The 21671-nt window shown below is 40.4% G+C and overlaps 1 protein-coding gene across 12 annotated transcripts in view; it reads left to right on the top strand.

Annotated features, from left to right (window-relative positions):
• Positions 1 to 21671, top strand: part of TRAF3 (TNF receptor associated factor 3) — a 116598-nt gene that overhangs the window by 50639 nt on the left and 44288 nt on the right. For 10 of the 12 annotated variants that reach the window (XM_027120642.1, XM_027120644.1, XM_027120645.1 and 7 more), the window contains one exon: positions 10075 to 10193. The exons of 1 other annotated variant lie outside the window; for it this stretch is intronic. In XM_027120642.1, coding sequence (XP_026976443.1) covers positions 10183 to 10193 — 11 coding nt within the window. In that variant the 5' untranslated portion in view covers positions 10075 to 10182. Of the gene's footprint in view, positions 1 to 10074; positions 10194 to 11803; positions 11918 to 21671 lie in introns of all 12 variants that reach the window. One more of the 12 variants, XM_027120638.1, reaches the window with a different exon arrangement.

Raw genomic sequence — 21671 nt, forward strand, 5'->3', positions numbered from 1 at the left:
TTACTGTCGATTTCCTCTTTTATAGCTGTTAGCAGTTGCCTTATGTACTGAGGTGCTCCTATGTTGGGTGCATATATATTTATAATTGTTATATCTTCTTCTTGGATTGATCCCTTGATCATTATGTAGTGTCCTTCCTTGTCTCTTGTAACATTCTTTAGTTTAAAGTCTATTTTATCTGATATGAGTATAGCTACTCCAGCTTTCTTTTGATTTCCATTTGCATGGAATATCTTTTTCCATCCCCTCACTTTCAGTCTGTATGTGTCCCTAGATCTGAAGTGGGTCTCTTGTAGACAGCATATAGATGGGTCTTGTTTTTGTATCCATTCAGCAAGCCTGTGTCTTTTGGTTGGAGCATTTAATGCATTCACGTTTAAGGTAATTATCGATATGTATGTTCCTATGACCATTTTCTTAATTGTTTCGGGTTTGTTTTTGTAGGTCCTTTTCTTCTCTTGTGTTTCCCACTTAGAGAAGTTCCTTTAGCATTTGTTGTAGAGCTGGTTTGGTGGTGCTGAATTCTCTTAGCTTTTGCTTGTCTGTAAAGCTTTTGATTTCTCCATCGAATCTGAATGAGATCCTTGCCGGGTAGAGTAATCTTGGTTGTAGGTTCCTCCCTTTCATCACTTTAAGTATATCATGCCACTCCCTTCTGGCTTGTAGAGTTTCTGCTGAGAAATCAGCTGTTAACCTTATGGGAGTTCCCTTGTATGTTATTTGTCATTTTTCCCTTGCTGCTTTCAATAATTTTTCTTTGTCTTTAATTTTTGCCAGTTTGATTGCTGTGTGTCTCGGCATGTTTCTCCTTGGGTTTATCCTGTATGGGACTCTCTGCACTTCCTGGACTTGGGTGGCTATTTCCTTTCCCATGTTAGGGAAGTTTTCAACTATAATCTCTTCAAATATTCTCTCAGGTCCTTTCTCTCTTCTCCTTCTGGGACCCCTACAATGCGAATGTTGGTGCATTTAATGTTGTCCCAGAGGTCTCTTAGGCTGTCTTCATTTCTTTTCATCCTTTTTTCTTTATTCTATTCCGCAGCAGTGAATTCCACCATTCTGTCTTCCAGGTCACTTATCCATTCTTCTGCCTCACTTATTCTGCTATTGATTCCTTCTAGTGTAGTTTTCGTTTCAGTTATTGTATTGTTCATCTCTGTTTGTTTGTCTTTAATTCTTCTAGGTCTTTGTTAAACATTTCTTGCATCTTTTCGGTCTTTGCCTCCATTCTTTTTCCAAGGTCCTGGATCATCTTCACTATCATTATTCTGAATTCTTTTTCTGGAAGGTTGCCTATCTCCACTTCATTTAGTTGTTTTTCTGTAGTCCAATCTGGTTCCTTCATCTGGTACCTAGCCCTCTGCCTTTTCATCTTGTCTTTCTGTGAATGTGGTTTTTGTTCCGCAGGCTGCAGGATTGTAGTTCTTCTTGCTTCTGCTGTCTCCTGGATAACATTTTAAAGATAATTTGAGTGTGCAAATGGCAAATCTGATTTTGCAGCATAAATCTGTATTGATTCCCACGACATCCTGAGTCAGTGAGCACACCTCTGTTGGTGCAGTCTATCTGGTAACAGACACGGTTGTTAAGCACATGGGTTCCAGGGGCACACTGATCCCCGACTTGCTAATGTGTAATGTTGCGAAGTTGCTGAATCTTTGTGTTTCAATTTTCTCATCTCTACAGTGCAGTGGAAAAAGGAGAAAGGTATTTGTAGAGTTGTGAGGAATAAATGAATAACTACAAGATTAAATTAATACTAACTAATAAAAACTGTGACTAATGTGTATTGAGTGCTTCCTGTGTGGCAGGCACCTTCTGAGTGCTGAGGATACAAACCTGACGGAGACACAGCTGTGTCTTCAGGAGGCTCACAGTCAGGTGGGAGGGAGAAGGAAGCAAGGCTGGTACAGGCTTGCACGTGTTGTGATGGGCGTCCTCCTCGTACAGTACAGACCAGGGTCTGAGGAGGGTCACTTTCCCTGGGAAGGGAAGGTTCACAGAAATATGCGAGTTTAAGTCCACTTTAATTAAAAGGAGTTTAATTCCCCAAAAAGCAAGTGCTTGCCGTGTGTGCCTGGCACCTCGTTAAGTGCTAAGGGTTAGTGTGAATAGAAGATTTCAAGGCACGTGAATGTAGTCTTGGGGATGAAGTGTCTGACAGGACACTGGAGGGGGTGGGAGAGAAGGAGCATGAACACAGGAGGAGAAAGGGCACCGGTGGAGCAGAGCTTGCAAGCCCACCCTGGTGTTGAGGGAGGCTAGCTCTCGGCAGAGGAGGGCCTGCTGAGCCACGCTGGGGGAGGTAGGCTCACGCCCAAGGCCGGGTCAGAAGGACAGAGTGGGGAGGGAAGTGTGCGAGGGTGCTTCGTGAATTTCAGTGTGTTGGATTGTTAAGGTAATTTGAGTTTCATGAGTTCTGGACTATTTCTTCATCAAAATTATAACTTTTAACCATTGCTTGTCTGTGGCTGCTTTCATACTAAGTATGTAAATGAATGGCCATTGACGTGTTCCAATAAAACTTTATTTATAAAAATAGTAGCAAGTTGGATTTGGTCCTCAGGCCATAGTTTGCCAGTCCTGGTCTAGAGACAGTTTCTACATTACAGGACAGGGAGAGCAAAACCAGAGTCCACTAGCCTTACTGAAGTAGCAAAACAGAGATCAGAGTTTGGAGAGCACAAGGCAGCTAGAATTTGAGGGGCAAAGTATATGGGGTAGGGAGCTACTTAGAGAACTGCAGAGATCTGCAGAAGGACCTCCTGAGATTTGGGCCGAGTGCTGATCTACGCGTCCATCAGAGCAAACACCTCAAAGCCAGGAAAAGAAGCGCCAGAAAGGAGTGGACTCAACCCTTTTTGGACATCACACAGAGCTGAGATAGTTTGTGTTCGCACCACCCAGGGTTGTATCAGTTAGGTCCTTTTAAAGCTTGTTTTTTAATCTTTGTGAGGGTGGGTTCAGAGCAGCTTTTTCATTTAGGGCATCAGGTAGATTCCTCAGAGGGGTATCACCTTAGTAATGGGACTGAATCAGCCCTGGACTAAAAGACTGCTGCAGACCTGCCCTGACTGATTCCAGGTAACTTAACTGCATTCCCAGAACAAAGCCCCAACATTTAAAAGGATATGATAAAATCCAGCACCCAACAGTATAAAAATGTTTGTGTCCAGCATCTAATAAAAATGACCAGGCATGCAAAGAAGCAAGAAAATGTGATATTAACCAGGAGGAAAATCAATCAGTAGAAACCCAGAAATAACAGAGATGATGAAATTAGCAGACAGGGGCATTAAAATAACTATTATAAATAAGTTGTACGTATTCATGGGGAAAATGAGCGTAATGAGTGAGTGATATGAAAAAGACTGAACTAGGACTTCTAGAGATGAAAAATGTAATAGAGAAGTGAAAAATACAATAGATTAACAGCAAATTGGCTGTACAGAAGAAAAGATCAGTGAACTTCAAGACATAGCAATAGAGGACTTCCCTGGTGGCACAGTGGTTAAGAATCCTTCTGCCAACGCAGGGGACACGGGTTTGATCCCTGGTCCGAGAAGACCCCATGTGCTGCAGAGCAGCTAAGCCCGTGCACCACAACTACTGAGCCTGCGCTCTAGAGCCCACAAGCCACAACTACTGAAGCCCATGCGCCTAGAGCCCGTTCTCCGCAACAAGAGAAGCCACCGCAATGAGAAGCCCGTGCACCGCAACGAAGAGTAGCCCCCACTCGCTGCAACTAGAGAAAGCCCGCGTGCAACAACGAAGACCCAACGCGGCCAAAAGTAAATAAATAAATAAGGTAAATAAATTTATTTTTTAAAAAAAGACATAGCAATAGAAACTATCCAAAATATGGTACAAAGAATAAAAAAGATTGAACAAAGTAACAGAGCATTAGTGACCTGTGAGAGAAAATCAGCTGTTTCAAGATACGTGTAACTGGAGTTCTAGAAGAAGAGGAGAGAATGGAAATGGTATTTGAAGAAATAGTGGTTGAAAAATGTCCAGATTTTTTGAAGACTGCAAACCATGATGCTCACAAACCCCGAATAGAGCAAACAGGGAAAATCATACCAAGGTGCCACGTGATCCAATTGCTGAAAAACCAGTGATGAAGAGAAAAAAATCTTAAAAAGCAGCAAGAAGAAAAGAGGACATGTTACAGAGGAACGAAATTAACGTGAGAAGACTTCTGGCCAGAACTTGTGTAAGTCAGGAGACAACAGTGCTGTTTTTAAAGCAGTGAAAGGAAGAAACCTGTTAATTTAGAATTCTGTTCCCAGTGAAAATATCTTTCAGAAATGAAAGTGAAATCAAAATTTCTAGGCCAAGAAATGCTGACAGAATTTATTGCCAGCAGAACTACAACTACAAGAAATTTTAAAGGAAGCTCAAGTAGAAGCAGTATGATACCAGATGGAAATTTTTACACAAAGGAATGAAAAGAACCAAAAATGGTCAATAATTGGCAGATATTCACACTTTTAATCTTTTTTAAATTGATTATTTAAAGCAAAAATAACAATGTATTTTGGGATTTATAATACTTGTAGAGGTAAATAAATAATAGCACAAAGGTTGTGAGGGGAGAAATGGAAGTACAGTATTACTGTGTCTCAAGTGGTATAATATTATTTGAAGGTAAGCTGTGATGAGTTGAAGATGTATATTATATCTAAATCTCTCATCAGTGGGGAAAAAAGAAACATTAATTGCCAGTATCAGGGATGTAAAAGGACATTATTACAGATCCTACAGACGTTAAATGGGCAATAAGGAATATTGTGAAGAATTTTACGCCAATAAATTTGACAACCTAAATAAAATGAACAAACCCCTTGAAAAACATAAACCACCAAAGCTCACTCAAGAACAAATGTATAGCATAACTATATATTTATTAAAGAATTTGTAGTTAAAATCCTTACCTCAAAGAAATCTTCAGGCGCAGATAGCTTCACTGATAAGTATTAAACACTTAAAGAAGAGAGAATACTGAATCTGACAAAAACTTTTTCAGAAAATAGAAGAGGAGTGAATGCTTCCTGTCTCATTCTGTAAGGCCAGCCTTATCCTGAAAGCAAAACCAGACAGAGACATTATAATAAAGGAAAAACCACCAAGCAGTATTTGTGATATACACAGCATCCTCCATAAATTTTAGCAAATAGAATCCACTAGGCTGCATATAAAAAGGCTGTTACATAATGATCAGATTTATCTCAAGAATGAAAGATTGGCTTAACATTGGAAAATCAATCAATGTAATCCACCACAGTAACAGATCAAAAGAAGAAAAACGAGAGTGAAACACGGAGATGGGAATGTGGAAAACACAAAGGGAAGGCAGGAGACTGGAAGCAGTGAGCTCTGGCACATGTATAATTGGTTCTGAGGAGAGAGGATGGTGCAGAAGCAGTATTCGAAGAGATAATGGCTGAAAATTTTCCACAGATTGTGAAAGAAGCCAAACCACAGATCCAAGATGCTCAACAAATGACTGGCAGGATAAGTAAAAAGAAATCCACCCAAACACATAGTGAAACACATGATTACCTATAAAGGAACAGTAATAGACTTCTCAACACAGTCAGTGAAAGCCAAAAAGACTTGGGGTAATAGCTTCAGTACACTAGAAGAAAGAATTCTGTACCTTTTTAAGAAAAATGAATGAATATTGTGTAAAACATTAATAATGACAGAAAGATAGACACATGCATACACACACAACAGTAGAATATAAGTTGGAAAGATGATGAATGGAGTTAATATTTTGAGGCCCTTGCTGTCCAAGGGAAGGGTAAATATATTGATTAACATTGGACTTTGGTAAGAACCTGTACATTATAATTTCTAAAGCAATTACTAAAAGAATAGAAACAATGTATAATTTCCAGATTACTGGGGAGTGGGGACTGGAATGATAACAAGTAATCCAAAAGGAGCAAATAGAAGCCCCTGGTAAAATAACAGAATTAAATCTAAATGTGAGTAGTTGCTTCCAGTGTAAATAGCGTAAGTGTTCCAATTAAAAGACAAGGGTATCAAGTAAGATGTTTTAAAAATCCAACTGTATACTGTTCATAAGAGACCCACCTAAAACATGAGGATGAAGAGATATTGAAAGAAAAATGATGAAAAAAATAAACTATGCAAACACTAGCCAAAAGCAAGATTGTATAGTGTCAGAAAAAATACAGTTTAAGGCAAAAAAAACAGTACTAGAGATAATGAGTGTCATTTCACTCAATAGAGTTGGCAACTAGTTCCTATAACAAAACATTCAGTAGTTTATTATAAGCAAATTCGTTTCTTACACAAAGTCCAGTATCGACAGTCCTGTTTGGCAGATTGCTTTCCAGATGGTCATCTGGGGATTCAGCTGCTTCTACCTGTGACTCTGCCATCTCTTAGGACTTGGAATACTCTGCAGGAGCCTCTGCGTTCGGGGGAGTATGGACACTCACACCAGTATTCACGGGCTAGGCCTGAGGGTGGGGTACATTACGATCACGTTCTGTTAGGGGGAGCCCAGGTCGTATAACCAAACCTTGGTAAGAACCAAACTGCAGGGGAGGCTGGGAAATAACAATCTAGCTTTGTGCCCAGGAAGTAGAAGAAGGAAGTTCGGTCAACCTGTCGTCTCTGTCACGGTTTGTAATGGTAAAAGGTTCAATTCAAAAGAGAGTCATCATAATTCTCAATGTGGAGAAGCCTAATAATATGACTTCAGAGTATCCAAACTAGAATTTGCATAAGTACAAGGGAAAAATTGAGAAATTTACAGTTATCGTGGAGATTCCAACACAAGTCTCAGTAACTGATAGAATAAGTAGGCCAAAAATTTTAAAAATTCTGTAAGCACAGATGTTTTGCATAGGATCAATACCCTTGGTCTGATGTACGTATAAATAACATTCCATCCAAAACCTGCAACGTATACTTTATTTTCAGGCACATAGAAGAAATTTCTAAAAATTGACCAATACTAGGCCATAGTGCAATACGTTTCAAAGATTATAATAATACAGATTATAATCTCTGACCTCAGTGGAACTGAGCTATAGATCAGTAACAAAAAGATAATTATAAAATCCCTAAGAGCTTAAAAATAAAGGAATATTTTTAAAATATTCTAAGAAGATGACATAATGGAAGTTAGAACATGCTTTTAACTGGCTGAAAATGAACATACTATACATCAAAACTTGTAGAATGCAGCCAAATCTCTCTGTCCGTGGAGAGAGATTTTATAGCTTTAGAAAGGTAGAAAAGCTGAAAATTAGTAGGCTAAGTATCACTCTAATTAAAAATTGGAAAAAGAATAGCCAAAAAAACCCCCAAAAAGCCCAAAGGAAGAATATCAGAGCGGAATTCAGCAAATGGAAATTTTACAGTAGAAAAGAACAACAAAGCACCCAGATTGGTTCTTTGAATAGTCTAGTAAAATTGACAAACGTCTGGTGAGATAAGGGAGAAAAAAGAGGAGGCACAATCAATGAAAAGAAAGGAAAAAAGAGAAGCTACTTTGGATTCAGTAGACTATAAAAAATCATAAAACATTATTAGAAATAGCATCATGTCAGTAAATTTGGAAATTTAGATGAAATAAACAAATTTCTTGAAAAATGTAACTTTCTAAAAGTAGCTGCAGAAAAAATAGAAACCTTCACTAGTCCTATAACCATCAAAAAAATAGAATCAGTAATTAAATTTTTTAGGCACAGATGGCTTCATTGTTAAATTCCACCAGACTTTCAAGGAAGAAATAATTCCAATCTTATCCAAATACTTCGTCAGAATAAACCAGGGAACACCTCCTAATTTATTTTATGAGGTTATCATAACTTTGTTACTAAAACCCAATAGGGATAGTATAATTAGTGAAGTGTTTATAGCAGACAAGGACAAATAAATTACAGCTATTGATTTTTCATTCTCTTGCCAAAGAAACATTCAGAGTTAACATTTGGCAAGAACTGTAGTTCAAGTTTGGGTGATAAACTGTTTTGACTTACAAAATGTGATTGAAATAACATTGAGGCTGTGTGTGTGTGTGTGTGTGTGTGTGTGTGTGTGTGTATTCTCGCGTGTTACCTTAATTGATCTCTGCAACTTACTGAGTAGATTAAAACACATGTATCGGGCTTCCCTGGTGACGCAGTGGTTGAGAGTCCGCCTGCGGATTCAGGGGACACGGGTTCGTGCCCCGGTCTGGGAAGATCCCACATGCCGCAGAGTGGCTGGGCCCTGAGCCATGGCCGCTGAGCCTGCACGTGTGGAGCCTGTGCTCCGCAACGGGAGAGGCCACAACAGTGAGAGGCCTGCGTACCGCAAAGCAAAACAAAACAAAACAACACATGTTTTATAATGAGTGATATCAGTGAGGGCTATTTCTGATGTCCCTGGACCTTAGCTGTTACAAGCAAAGGGGGATTTATTGATCACCTAATTGAAAAGCCTCAGGGCTGGCTGCAGTTGAGTCAGCTTCTTCTCCAGCATCTTCCTCCATTTTTGCTCTATTCTCAGAGAGCCTCTTCACTCCCATGTGCTCATGTTCAGGTTCTTTGGGAAAGAATGAAAATCTCTTTAAGTCCCAGAGGAGGAAGAAAAGACTCGATTCATTTTGACTTGGGTTGTATGCTCACAGATGAAACAACTCTGGCCGGGAATAGGCTGCTCTTACTGGCCAGCCCCCCACCCCACCCTGACACCCGCCCCCTTGTGCCTGGGTGTTGGAACCAGTGTCTCTGGAAGCTGGTGGACTGAGAGTGGGGTGGTTACACCCGGTGAGAAATGGGAGTGCAGTAACCATCGGAAAAGTGAACGAATGCTTGGTTGCAGAATTAAATCTCCATTGCAGCAATTGTCAGTTGTCAGATTTCATGAGCTTTTCTCCTAAATAATTATAAAATTTTACATAATAAAGGATTCTTAGGACACCACTGCATAGCCGTTCAGTTAGCAAGAATTAAAAATAGTGTGACAAATTTTGAAAACGTTGAGCAACAGAAACTCTCTCATACCTTCCTGTGGGAGTGTAAATTGTTACAACCGCCTGGGGAAGTAGTTTGTTTGGCCTTATGTAGCAAAGTTGAATATACACCTACCCAGTAATCTAGCAGTCACACTTGTAGGTGTTTACACTAGAGGAATATATGCCTATATGCTTAAGATAGTTGTGCCAGAAAGATCTCAGTAGTGCTAATATTTGCTCCAAAGCAGAAATTACCCAGGGGACAGGGGCATGGATAAGTAAATTGTGGTATATTGCATGATGGAATATTATACAGCAATGAAAACAAACAACAGAGCCAGCAACAACAATGGAGCAAAAACAAAGCAACACAGAAGAAGACACACTGTATGATTGTGTTTATGTAAAATCCAGAAGCTGGCAAAAATAAACTGTCAGAGCTACGTGCCTAGGTGATAAATCGAAAGAAAAGCAAGGAAATGATAACCACAGTTAGGGTGGTTGTTACTTAGAGGCGGAGGAAAGGGTTTGGGATCAGAGAGAGGCACCCAACTTTTTTTTGGTTGCGACAGTATACCATTCCTTGGTCTGGTGGTAGTTGGACTAGTGTTTTCATAATAACCTTGTGAAACTGTACATACATATTTCTTGTGCTTTTCTATGCGTAAATAATCCGAAGTTATCCAGACTTTGTAATTTATGTTCAACTCAAAACATGCAGAAAATCCAAAGCACATGTTTATATAGATGGTTAAAAAAGTTTCCTCCTGGGCTTCCCTGGTGGCGTGGTGGTTGAGAGTCCGCCTGCCGATGCAGGGGACACGGGTTCGTGTCCCGGTCCGGGAAGATCCCACATGCCGTGGAGTGGCTGGGCCCGTGAGCCATGGCCGCTGAGCCTGCACGTCCGGAGCCTCTGCTCCGTACCGGGAGAGGCCACAACACTGAGAGGCCCGTGTACCGAAAAAAAAAAAAAAAAAAAAAGTTTCCTCCTAAACTTCTTACTTTATAATTTTTTAGAAATTTCCATTTTTGAAATTCTGTTTTTAAAATTTTCCACATGTGAGTTAACCACGTATCTTACTTCCTAGGTAAGGGACTCCACTACATTATCTGAAGAAGGATAAGGTTGACGCTGCTTTTTCTTTATTGAAATCTCTTCCCGCCTGATCAAGCTTAGATACATCTTCTTACAGCATATGACACACAGGTATGTCACTAGAAAATTTTAATTTGTGTGGATTTCCTTCTTCAGGTGTTACTTGTTTGCTTTGCATGACAGTGAAGTAATTAAATTCAAAAACATCCTGAACTTCCTCACTTTTGGCTTTAGCAGTTTCATTCTATAACAGGTGTATTGGACTGTCTTCTGCTTACACGGCACTGTATTTTGGTGTGCATCTGACTTTTTCTTTTTTTAAAACCAGCATTAAACTTTGCAAGTGATAGACATTACACCTGATGTCTTAGTAACGATAATGAGTTTGAAAACCAAGGTTAGCGGCATGCATCTCTGCCTGCCCTCTGAAAGCCCTGAGGCCCAGCCTTCCCTCAGAGGATGCCGCTGCAGTAAAGGTGCCAGTGGCTTGAGGCTGGAGGCCTGCCCAGCTGAGTATTGCATCTTTTGCTTGCTCCTTAACCGTCTTTCTCTAGGAGTTTGAAAGGAAACAAAATACCCTGTGTTTTAATCTCTAATTTGTGATTGAGTGGCATTTTATACTTGAAATTAAGAACTCTTTAATATGTTAGAACATAAAAATGAATATGAAACGGGTTTGAAATGTTTGCATGCAAAGTAAGATTTAATACCTAGCTATTTTTGATAAATTCATAAGTATCAAGAAAACTGGTATTTAAAATTTTATTCATAATCACAGTACCATTCAATTTCCCCCAGTAGTCTCGATTTTTTTTAGCTTGTTTGAAGCAGGGTCCAAACAATTGCATTAAGCTGATCTGTCTCTTAAGTCTCTGTTAATCAACTGATTGCTCCACCCTATCCCTTTTCATCCTTGCATGTTTTTTTTTGGAAAATCCATGCTGGTTGTTCTGTAGTTGGGGGTGTCCCTGTTTTGACTTTTGCCGTTTCCATTGAACACATTCTTCTATCCCGTTATTTCCTGGGAGGTGGTAGGTAGATCTAGAAGTTCGACTGGCTCAGCCTTTGAGCACGTGCACTCGGAGGTGGTGGTGTGTCCCCTCACCAGGAGGCACTTGGATTCACAGTCATTAGGGGTTGTAAATGATGATAAGTTTCATCCTTTACCCTTTTTTTTGTTTCGTTTTTTTAATTTGGCTGTGTTGGGTCTTTGTTGCTGCGTGCGGGCTTTTTCTAGTTGCGGCAAGTGGGGGCTACTCTTCGTTGCGGTGCGCAGGCTCTAGGAGCTCGGGCTCAGTGGTTGCAGCATGTGGGCTCAGTAGTTGTGGCACGCGGGCCCTAGAGCGCACGGGCTTCAGTAGTTGTGACTCACGGGCTCTAGAGCGCAGGCTCAGTAGATGTGGCGCATGGGCTTAGTTGCTCTGCGGCATGTGGGATCTTCCCAGACCAGGGCTCGAACCTGTGTCCCCTGCATTGGCAAGCGGATTCTTAACCACTGTGCCACCAGGGAATTCCCTGCCTTGATTCACTGAAATACTAACTGTTTGGTTAACCTAAGGGACAGTTCAAATAGGAAAGGTAGGACAAATGCCTGATTCTTTCTCTTTATGGGTTCTCAAAATAATGAGATGGTCTCATAGCCGCTCCAAAAGTGACCAGGGATTAAGTATCAGTGTAAACTCCTGAACTTAAATGTATGTGGTGTGTTTAATCCGTTGCAGTTATTACTCTCACGGATGCTAGGATTGTGCCACTTTTGCCAGTGGAGCCTCTTTAAGTTGACTTCTTGTCCTTTGACGTGACCCGTAGCCTTCCTTTCCTTGGTCTCTGAAATGGTAAGATGTTTCGGATTCGTTTTGTACTTTTTCACCCCAGACCTGGAATTGGCTATTTCTCTAAGCAGCTCTGGTTCCCTCTTGTAGAAAACGGTACCTTGAGACCACAGACTGGGCACTAGGGATACTCGTTGCTGTAAGGCTGGTTATTGTCCTGGGCCTTTTTGGTGGACAGCCAGGAAATACACTTTTTAGTCATGAGTTGATACTGATATTTTTGTTTCAAATTCAGGATTATATGGTTTTTACTTCTTTGATTCTGTATTGATGTGTCTTTTCTCTTATGCTGAAAATCTTGGTTCCTAACAACATTCACATCATTACTTACTTGTTTTAACCTATAAAATAAACGTGATAGTTTTAAAATAATAACACCAACATATTACCAACCAGTGTATGATTATTGAAAACTGTTTGAGATTTTCTGCAGTTCTTTTTGTCCTCAGGGTAGATCCCTAGGGATGTTCTGCCGAATTGTTCCGTTTTAGCGTCACCTGAGCCAGGTCCTCCGTGTGCCACCAGCTTGCTACACAGTTAGATTCATTTATTTTATTTTTATTTTAAGGAATAGCTTCTTTTTAAATTTTGCGTTAGATGTTTATAAAAAATATTTTCATGGTTACAAGTCAAAATAAAGTATTTTCAGAAATCTAGCTTTCATTCCTGATCTTTGTACCCTGTTTCTTCCCTCCTCCACAGTTAACTTTTTCTTTTGTTTTTAGTTTGTCTATTTGTAATATAAGTATGTGTGTGTGTGTGTGTGTGTGTGTGTGTGTGTGTGTGTATACCTACAGCCCTCTTTCTTAGAAAATGGTAGTATACAGTACAAGCTCTTCTCCATCTTTTAAAAAAAATTTTATTTATTTATTTAGGCTGTGCCAGGTCTTAGTTGCGGCACGTGGGATCTTTAGTTGCAGCATGCGGACTTCTTAGTTGTGGTATGCAAACTCTTAGTTGCGCCATGCATGCGGGATCTAGTTCCTGACCAGGGGTTGAACCGAGGGCCCCTGCATTGGGAGTGCGAAGTCTTACCCACTGGACCACCAGGGAAGTCCCTCTCCACCTTTTTTTTTTTTTTTTTTTTTAACAACATATCATGAGCTCACAGCATAGCAGTAAATAGAGATTCTCCTCATCCTTTTTACAGCTGTATAGTATTCCATCATGTTGGCTGTACTATAGGAAAAAATTAACTTTAAAAGATATGTTGGCATTAATCAGTATATGTTTCTCCTGCATATAAATGTCATCAATTTTGCTCTTTATCCAATTTCAGATTTCTCAGTAATTTTGGGACCTTCCTTGCAAGTGCATCACTTGTCTTGGCCTGGTTTTCCTTATGTGTAAAATGAGAGACTTGGACTAGAAGCTCAAGATGGACTATTTTAGCTGGCAGAGACTGCAGATGAGTAAAATGAACCTGAGGGCATCTCACTAGCGACAGAATGACCACCCCGTAACCAAGGCCACGGTGGTGATGGGGAATTAGGTTGGAGGCCATGGAATCGACAGGTCTTGATGAATGGTTGAGTGTCAGAATCAGGGAGGTGGGGACAGTTCTGCCTTAGGCAGCTGACCAGGTGATGGTGTTACTCCCTGAGATGGGAGCAGGTTGTTTCTGAGTAGGTAGAGAGGTGAGTTGGACAGGAATGGGAAGCACTGAAGATGACAAATTCCATCTGGGCTGTGTTGACCATGAGGCGCCTGTGCAGTACGGCAAAGTTAGAGGGGTCGCCTCAAAGCTCAGTGAGTGTGGGGATCAGAGCCAGAGGCTCATCTGTGCAGGTGTGATTGCCCAGCAGGAGAAAGAAGGGGATCTAGATCAGCACCTGAACAGCTCCTGCCTTTCAACCACAGGTAGGAATGGGAGAGTCTGCGAAAGAGATGGAGAAGGAGCACAGAGCCAAGAGCCACTGATTTTTTAATTCCCATGTTGTATTCTAAAAGTGGTTTAAATATTGTAATCCACTCCTAAATGTGGCCATGTTTTATGCTTTTCACTCATATTTCCCAGTAAAGTCAATGCTCCAGGAAAATGAACCTTATCACACAACCTGCAGCCCAGGAGCCTCCAGGCCGGGCGTGGCCTCAGGGCAGCATCCACTTGGAAAGGTGCCGGACCCGTCTTAGTTGCTTGTCAGGTGGACGGAGCCCTCAGCTCTTCTCCCACCTTCCTGTCCAGATGGCAGGACTCTGGCCCTTGGCCAGGAGAGGCACAGCCTTTTTGCACATAGTCAGAGTTGAATGAATGATGTTTTGAAAATTCTAAGTCATTTGAACCAAGTGCTGTTGGCAGTGTTGGGCCTCAAATAGCTATTGTTTTCCTAAAGGAAAGACCAAGTTTTATACTGTGGTTTTAATCAGCTTCTTTTCCAGCTGCATGCCTGTGTCCGTCTGTCTCTCTCCCTCTCTCTGTCTCTGATGTGGGGCTTTTCATCTGTGATTATGAGATGCCTATTTGTTTGGATTAGCATCTAGTCTCCCCTTGTCTTTGCTTTCCCAGCGAGTTAGCCATGCGCTCACTTCCTCGGCAGAGTGTTTGGCATCAGGTATCACGAGAAGAGCCAGTGTGCTGAAATGTTTGCATAAATATGGATTGCCAGAACACTTTTTTTATCAGCAGGGCACACCTGTCTGTCTGTCGTTTTCTCCCTTCTCCCTTTATTGGCATCGCTTGGATGATGTTTTTAATTTCCCTCCTGGGCTTGATGTTGAGCTTGTTCTTCTGCATCTTTGTTGTGTTTAGTACTTTCTTGCTGGCAGGAGCCATTTTCTTTGTTTATCTGATGCTTCCCTTTTTTGGTTTTCCCCGGGCTTTCCAGTTCTTGGAACACCCTTTTGTCAGCAGATGTACATTTGTTTCCAGTTTCTAATCTCCAAGTAAAATGTAGCTCAACTTAAATCACAAAAGTAGGGAACATAAAATAAATCATTAGGGTAATGAAGGCATAGAGGAAAGTGAAAGGAATCTAGTCCAATTCTTTGCTGTATTTCCAAGTACAGATATGCCTCAACTGTGAGAGAAGGACTTCCTGAGTAGCTGGCTAGAAACTAGAATTTTATGAAACGAATTTCTCGAATAGAGACTTTTTTCATTTGGGTAAAAATATGGCCTCAAAATACAGTAAATCCATACCTAAACATGTAGCAAACAGTAAAAATATAATAATAGAGTAATTACTCTACTGGAAGCTGCAGAATCAGAATTCTAGAACTGAGTACGCTAGACTCTGTGACAGGCCCTGGTCCGTGGTGCAGGCCCAGGACACCAGCTCCGAGGCCACTGCTTCCTGGGGCTTCTGGTCTTGCCTCCTGTTCGGTTCCTCAGAGCACGCTGACTCGGGTGCTGTTCCTTGGTCGCATACTTTCCCTTCACTGTAGCTTCCTTTGCACTCTCTTTGCCTAGTGTATCTGTTGTTACTATTCAGCAGAACATTTTTTTTTATGTGTGTGGAAGCAGACATCCTCTTTCCAAACCTGATGCTAGAATGAGGGTGGGAAAGTGAGGTATTGGCAGTGGCCCAGGGTGCTAACCAGAGGCATGTGTGTCCAGTCTGTGGGTGCTGTAACCTCTGAGCTGCTTCTGCAATCAGGCTGTTAAACATTTAGTCTGTTGTAGGTCCCTAAAAGTTGCCCCCTCCACCATCTCCTTAAGGCATTTGACTGAGTTCACATAGTTTTTCTTCATCAACACAATCATTATTATAAATATTATAGAATTTCATTAACCTATAATTGTTACATGTAAACTTTAGGATTAAGGTAGAATTTAACTATTTTTATACCCACATATAAATAAGTGAAATAAAGGTATTTATATTTTAATCAAGCAATCTAGTCAAAGGTTTCCACAGTCCCCCATTTTGGAAGCTTCCAAAGATGTGACTTTGCTTATTTACCGCCCCTTCTGGCAATCGGCCTCCGTGTGGGGCACACGTGTGATTCCTGGCCCACCTCCAGGTTGGTGTGAATGACCAGATGCAGTTGTAGATTAGAAATAACCATCACAGGTATTTTAGGAAAAATTAGCATTTTAATTTTATATGTTTGTTTTAGAGAATTATAATAAGAACCAAGGAACTTTTTTTTTTTTAACAGTGGTTTTTAGTTTGGGGGTCTTTGAACATGGTATTAGCTCTTGTCACTGCACGTATAGCAGATATTGTTGTTCCGGCCGAGGATCGAGAGGTGGCTGACTCCAGTGGACACTCATTTACCGTCTACACTGGCATTCAGTGGGGTCCATGTTTGGTGTTTGCAGTTTTCCTTTGGCCACTAATTAGCTTTTCATTGCCTTCTAATAGTTTTACTCCTTTCCACTTCTAATTTTTCTATTAAAATACGTGCGATGATGTCAAATTCTTTGGATCTAAATATGAACAGAATTATATGACATCACGTTTAAATGTGCTCGCCATGTTTTTATGTTGTTACTGCTATTATTATTTTTTGGCTGGGGTTAGTGAGGAGTGGTTATCAGGCTCTGTGATGAAGAAAGAGATTGGAGTGTCTAAGCTCCTTAGACATTTTATTTTTCATTAAAAATTTTTTACAATTTTTTATTATGAAAAAATTCACTATTTAAACCATTCAAAATGTACAGTTCAGCGGTTTTTATTTAGTGTATATTCACAGTGCTATACAGCCATCACCACGGTCTAATTCTAGAACATTTTCATCGCCCCAAACGAAACTCCATACAGTCACTCTGTATGATTCTCCCCTTGCCCCAGCCTCTGACAACCACTTACTTACTTTTCGTCTCTGTGGATTTGCTTGTTCTGGACATTTCACACATATGGACTTATATGATATGTGGCCTTTTGTTTCTGACTTTTGTTACTTAGCATAACAGTTTTCAAAGTTCATTCATGTTGTAACATGTATCAGGACTTCATTTTTTTATGGCTAAATAATAGTACAATGTATAGATACTTATAAATTTTGTTTATCCAGCTATCTCTTGATGGACATTTGGAATGTTAATATTTTTTGTCTATTACGAATATTGCTGCTATGAACATTCATGTACAAGTCTTCGTGTAAACATATGTTTTCACTTCTCTTGGGTTTATACGCAAGAGGAGAATTGCTGGGTCATGTGGTAACTCTGTGTTTAGCTTTCTGAGGAACTGCCAAAGTGTTTTCTATGGATGATGAACCATTTTATGTTCAGAAATGTTTGAGGGTTCCAATTTCTTCATGTCCTCACCAGCATGTAATTTTCCATTTTTTTAAATCACAGCCATCCTGATAGCTGTGAAGTAGTATCTCATGATGGTCAGTTTTTTAAATAATTTTTAAATTGACATAAAATTGACAGAACATAAAATTAACCATTTTAAAGATTTTTTGATGTGGACCATTTTTAAAAAGTCTTTATTGAATTTGTTACAGTATTACTTCTGTTTTACGTTCTGGTTTTTTGGCCATGAGTGATGTGGGGTCTTAGCTCCCCGACCAGGGGGATCGAACCCTCACCCCCTGCATTGGAAGGCAAAGTCTTAACCACTGGACCGCCAGGGAAGTCCCAAATTAACCATTTCAGAGTGAACAATTCAGTGGCATATAGTATATTCACAGTGTTGTATAATCACAACCTCTCTATGGTCCCAAACGTTCTCATTCCTCGAAGGGAAACCCCTTCCCCATTGAGCAGGCAGTCCTCATTCTCCTTCTCCTTATCCCCTGGACAGCCGCCAAGCTGCTTTCTGTCTCTGTGGATTTACCTATTCTGTATATTGCAGATAAATGCAGTCATACAGTATGTGTCCTTTTGTTTCTGACATCTTTCACTTAGCATAATGTTTTCCACGTTCATCCATGTTAGAGCCTCTATCATCACGTCATTTCTTTTTATGGCGAGTAATATTTATCTCATATTTTGTTTACCCATTCATCTGTTGATGGACATTTGGGTTGTTTCTGTCTTTTGAGTACTGTGAATGGTACTACTGTAACCATGTGTGTGGGTATGGTTTGAGTACCTGTTTTCAGTTCTTTTGGGTATATACCTAAGAGTGGAATTGCTGGGTCATGTGGTAATTTCATGTTTAACTTTTTGAAGAACTGCGAAAATGTTTTCCACAAAAACCGAACCATTTTGTTTCCACCAGCAATATATAAGGTTCCAGTTTCTCCACATCCTCACCAATTCTTGTTATTTTACCTTTTTTAAAAAAAATTATACCCATCCTGGTGGGTTTGAAGTGGTAACTCACCGTGGTTTTGATTTGTATTTCCCGAGTGACGGATGACGTTAAACATCTTTTCGTGTGCTTATTGGCTATTTCTGTGTTTTCCTTGGAGAAATGTTTATTCACATCATTTGCCCATTTTTTAATTGTTGTTGAGCTGTCAGAGTTCTTTGTGTATTTCTGGCCACTAGACCCGTATCAGATATGTAATTTGCAGAGATTTTCTCCCATTTTTTTGGTTGTCTTTTCTCATTCTTAAAAATTTTTTTTTAATTTGTTTTATTTATTTATTTATTTTTGGCTACATTGGGTCTTCGTTGCTGCGCATGGGCTTTCTCCAGTTGCAGTGAGCGGGGGCTACTCTTCATTTTGGTGCGCGGGCTTCTCATTGTCATGGCTTCTCTTCTTGCGGAGCACGGGCTCTAGGCACGCGGGCTTCAGTAGCTGAGGCTCGTGGTTTCGGTAGTTGTGGCTCATGGTCTCTAGAGCGCAGGCTCAGTAGTTGTGGTGCTCGGGCTTAGCTGCTCCATGGCAGTGGGGTCTTCCCAGACCAGGGATCGAACCCATGTCCCCTGCATTGGCAGGCGGATTCTTAACTGCTGTGCCATGAGGGAAGCCCCTTTTCTCATTCTTAATAGTGTCCTTTTATGTACAAAAGTTTTCAGATTTGGTGAGGCCACTTTCATCTTACTTTTTCTCTGTTGCTTGTGCTTTTGGTGTCATATCTAAAAATCCTTTGCCAAATTCAGCATCATTAAAATTTACCCCTATGCTTTCTTCTAAGAGTTTTATGGTGTTAGCTCTTACATTTTAGTTGTTCATCCATTTTGAGTTAGTTTGTGTGTATGGAGTGAGATAGGGGTCCAAGTTCATTCTTCTGCCCGGTTACCCAGTTGTTTCAAAGACTATTTTTTTCCAACTAAATGGTCTTGACATCCTTGTCAGAAATCATTTGGCCACAGATGTATGGGTTTACTTCTGGGCTCTCAGTTCTATTCCATTGGTCCACATGCCTGTCCTTATGCTAATATTACGCTGTTTTGATTACTGTCATTTTGTAGGCAGTTTTGAAGCAGTAAGTTTGAGAAGTGTGAGTCGTTCAACTTTCTTTTTCAATACGGTTTTGCTCTTTTGCAGTTCCTTGTGAATTTTAGGATCAGGTTTTTCATTTCTGTAAAAGGAAGGCCACTGGAATTTTAATAGGGATTGCACTGAATCTGTAGATGGCTTTGTGTACTATATTAGTTAGCGTTCTCCAGAGAAACAGAACCAATAAGGGGTGTGTGTGTGTGTGTGTGTGTGTGTGTGTGTGTGTGTGTGTGTGTAGAGATACTTATTATAAGGAATTGGGTCTCACACAATTATGGAGACAGGCAAGTCCCAAGATATGCAGAGTAAGTTGGCAACTAGGAGACCCAGTGGCTTAGTTCCAGTCTGAGTCTGAAGGCCTGAAACCAAGCGAGACAAAGGCATAGTTCCTATCCAAAAGCCAGGCTCAAGATCCAGGAAGAGCTGACATCAGTTTGAGTTTGAAGGCAGGAAAAAAGCCAGTGTCTCAGTTTGAAGACAGGAAGAAAGAATCTTCCTTAATTGAGAGAGGGTCAGCCTTTTTGTTCTGTTCCTATTCAGGCCTTTGACTGAATAGGAGGCTCACCCACATTAGGGAGGGCAATCTGCTTTACTTAGTCTACTAATTTAAATGTTAATCTCATCCAACACTCTCACAGAAACATCCAGAATAATGGTTGACCAAATATCTAGGCACCCTGTGGCCCAGAGAAGTTGACATAAAAAATTAACCATCACAAGTAGTATTGCCATCATAATAATATTATCTTCCAATCCGTGTACATAGATTTGTTTTGGAACAAACAAGTATCTTGCCATTTAATGGTGTGTTCTTTAATTTCTTTCAGCAATTGTGAACACATATTTCCCCTTGTTGGTTAAATTTATTCCTAGGTAATTTATTCGTTTGGATGCTATTGTATATGGAATTGCTTTTTAACTTTACTTTTCAGATTGTTTGTTCCTGTTGTATAGAAACACAAATGATGTTTCTTTGTTGGTCTTTGTACCCTGCAACTTTGATGAATTCACTTATTAGTTCTAGTTGCTTTTCTTGAGAATTCTTTGGGATTTTCTAAATATAGGATCATATCATCCATGAAGAGAGATGGTTTTATTTCCTTCTTTCTAATTTGGATGACTTTATTTATTTTTCTTGCCTAATTGCTCTGGATAGAACTTTCAGAGTATAATATTAAATAGCAGTGGTGAAAGCATGCATCCTTCCCTTCTTCCTGATCTTAGTGCAAAAGCCTTCAGTCTTTCACCATTAAATGTGGTGGGTTTTTCATAGATATCCTTTATCATGTCAAGGAAGTTCCTTTTTATTCCTAGTTTTCTAAGGGTTTTTATAATGAAAGGGAGTTTGGTTTTGTCAAATGTTTTTTCTACGCCAATTGAGATGATCATGTAGTTTTTTCCCCTTGCTCTATTTCTGTGGAATATGACATTGATTGATTTTTCTTATAATAAACCACTCTTGCTTCCCTGGACAAATCTCACTTGGTTGTGGTGTATAATACATTTAATATGCTTTGGGGTTTAGTTTTCTAGTATTTTGTTGAGAGTCTCCTTCATTTTTTTTTTTTTTTTTGTGGTACACTTGCCTCTCACTGTTGGGGCCTCTCCCGTTGCGGAGCACAGGCTCCGGACGCGCAGGCTCAGCGGCCATGGCTTACGGGCCCAGCTGCTCTGCGGCATGTGGGATCTTCCCGGACCGGGCACGAACCCGTGTCCCCTGCATCGGCAGGCGGACTCTCAACCACTGCACCACCAGGGAAGCCCCTCTCCTTCATTTCTGAAACATAGTTTTGTTGGATAGAGGATCCTTAATTGATATTTTTTTCTTTCAGCCCTTCAAATATATCATCCCATTGTCTTCTGTCCTCCATGGTTTCTGATAAGGTATCAACTGTTAATCTTACTGAGGAAATTCTTTTATGTAAGGAGTCACTTCTCTTGCTGCTTTCAGAATTCTTTCTGTCTTCCATCCATTCAATTATAATGTGTATTAGTGTAGATCTCTTTGAGTTTATCCTGCGTGGAGTTTGTTGAGCTTCCTGGATGTGCAGATTAATATTTTTCATCAAATATGGGAAATTTTTGTCCATTACCTTTTTTTTTTTTTTTTTTATTCGTCTTGCCTGCCTCGGCAGTCGGTTTTTCAACCATTGCGCCACCAGGGAAGCCCTGTCCATTACCTTTTAAAGTATTCTTTCCACCTTTTTCTCTCCCTCCTCTCCTTTCTGGGACTACCATAATGTATATGTTGGTATGATTGATGTTGCCCCACAGGTCTTAAAGCTCCTTTCATTTTTCTTTTTTTTTTTTTTTTTTTTTTCGGTGCCCGGGCCTCTCTATGCTGTGTCCTCTCCCGTTGCGGAGCGCAGGCTCCGGATGCGCAGGCTCAGCGGCCATGGCTCACGGGCCCAGCCGCTCCGCGGCATGTGGGATCTTCCCGGACCGGGGCACGAACCTGTGTCCCCTGC

This window comes from Aethalodelphis obliquidens, unplaced genomic scaffold, assembly GCF_003676395.1.
Source record: "Aethalodelphis obliquidens isolate GAN/ISIS:26980383/991018 unplaced genomic scaffold, ASM367639v1 scaffold21, whole genome shotgun sequence".
NCBI classification, from domain to species: domain Eukaryota; kingdom Metazoa; phylum Chordata; class Mammalia; order Artiodactyla; family Delphinidae; genus Aethalodelphis; species Aethalodelphis obliquidens.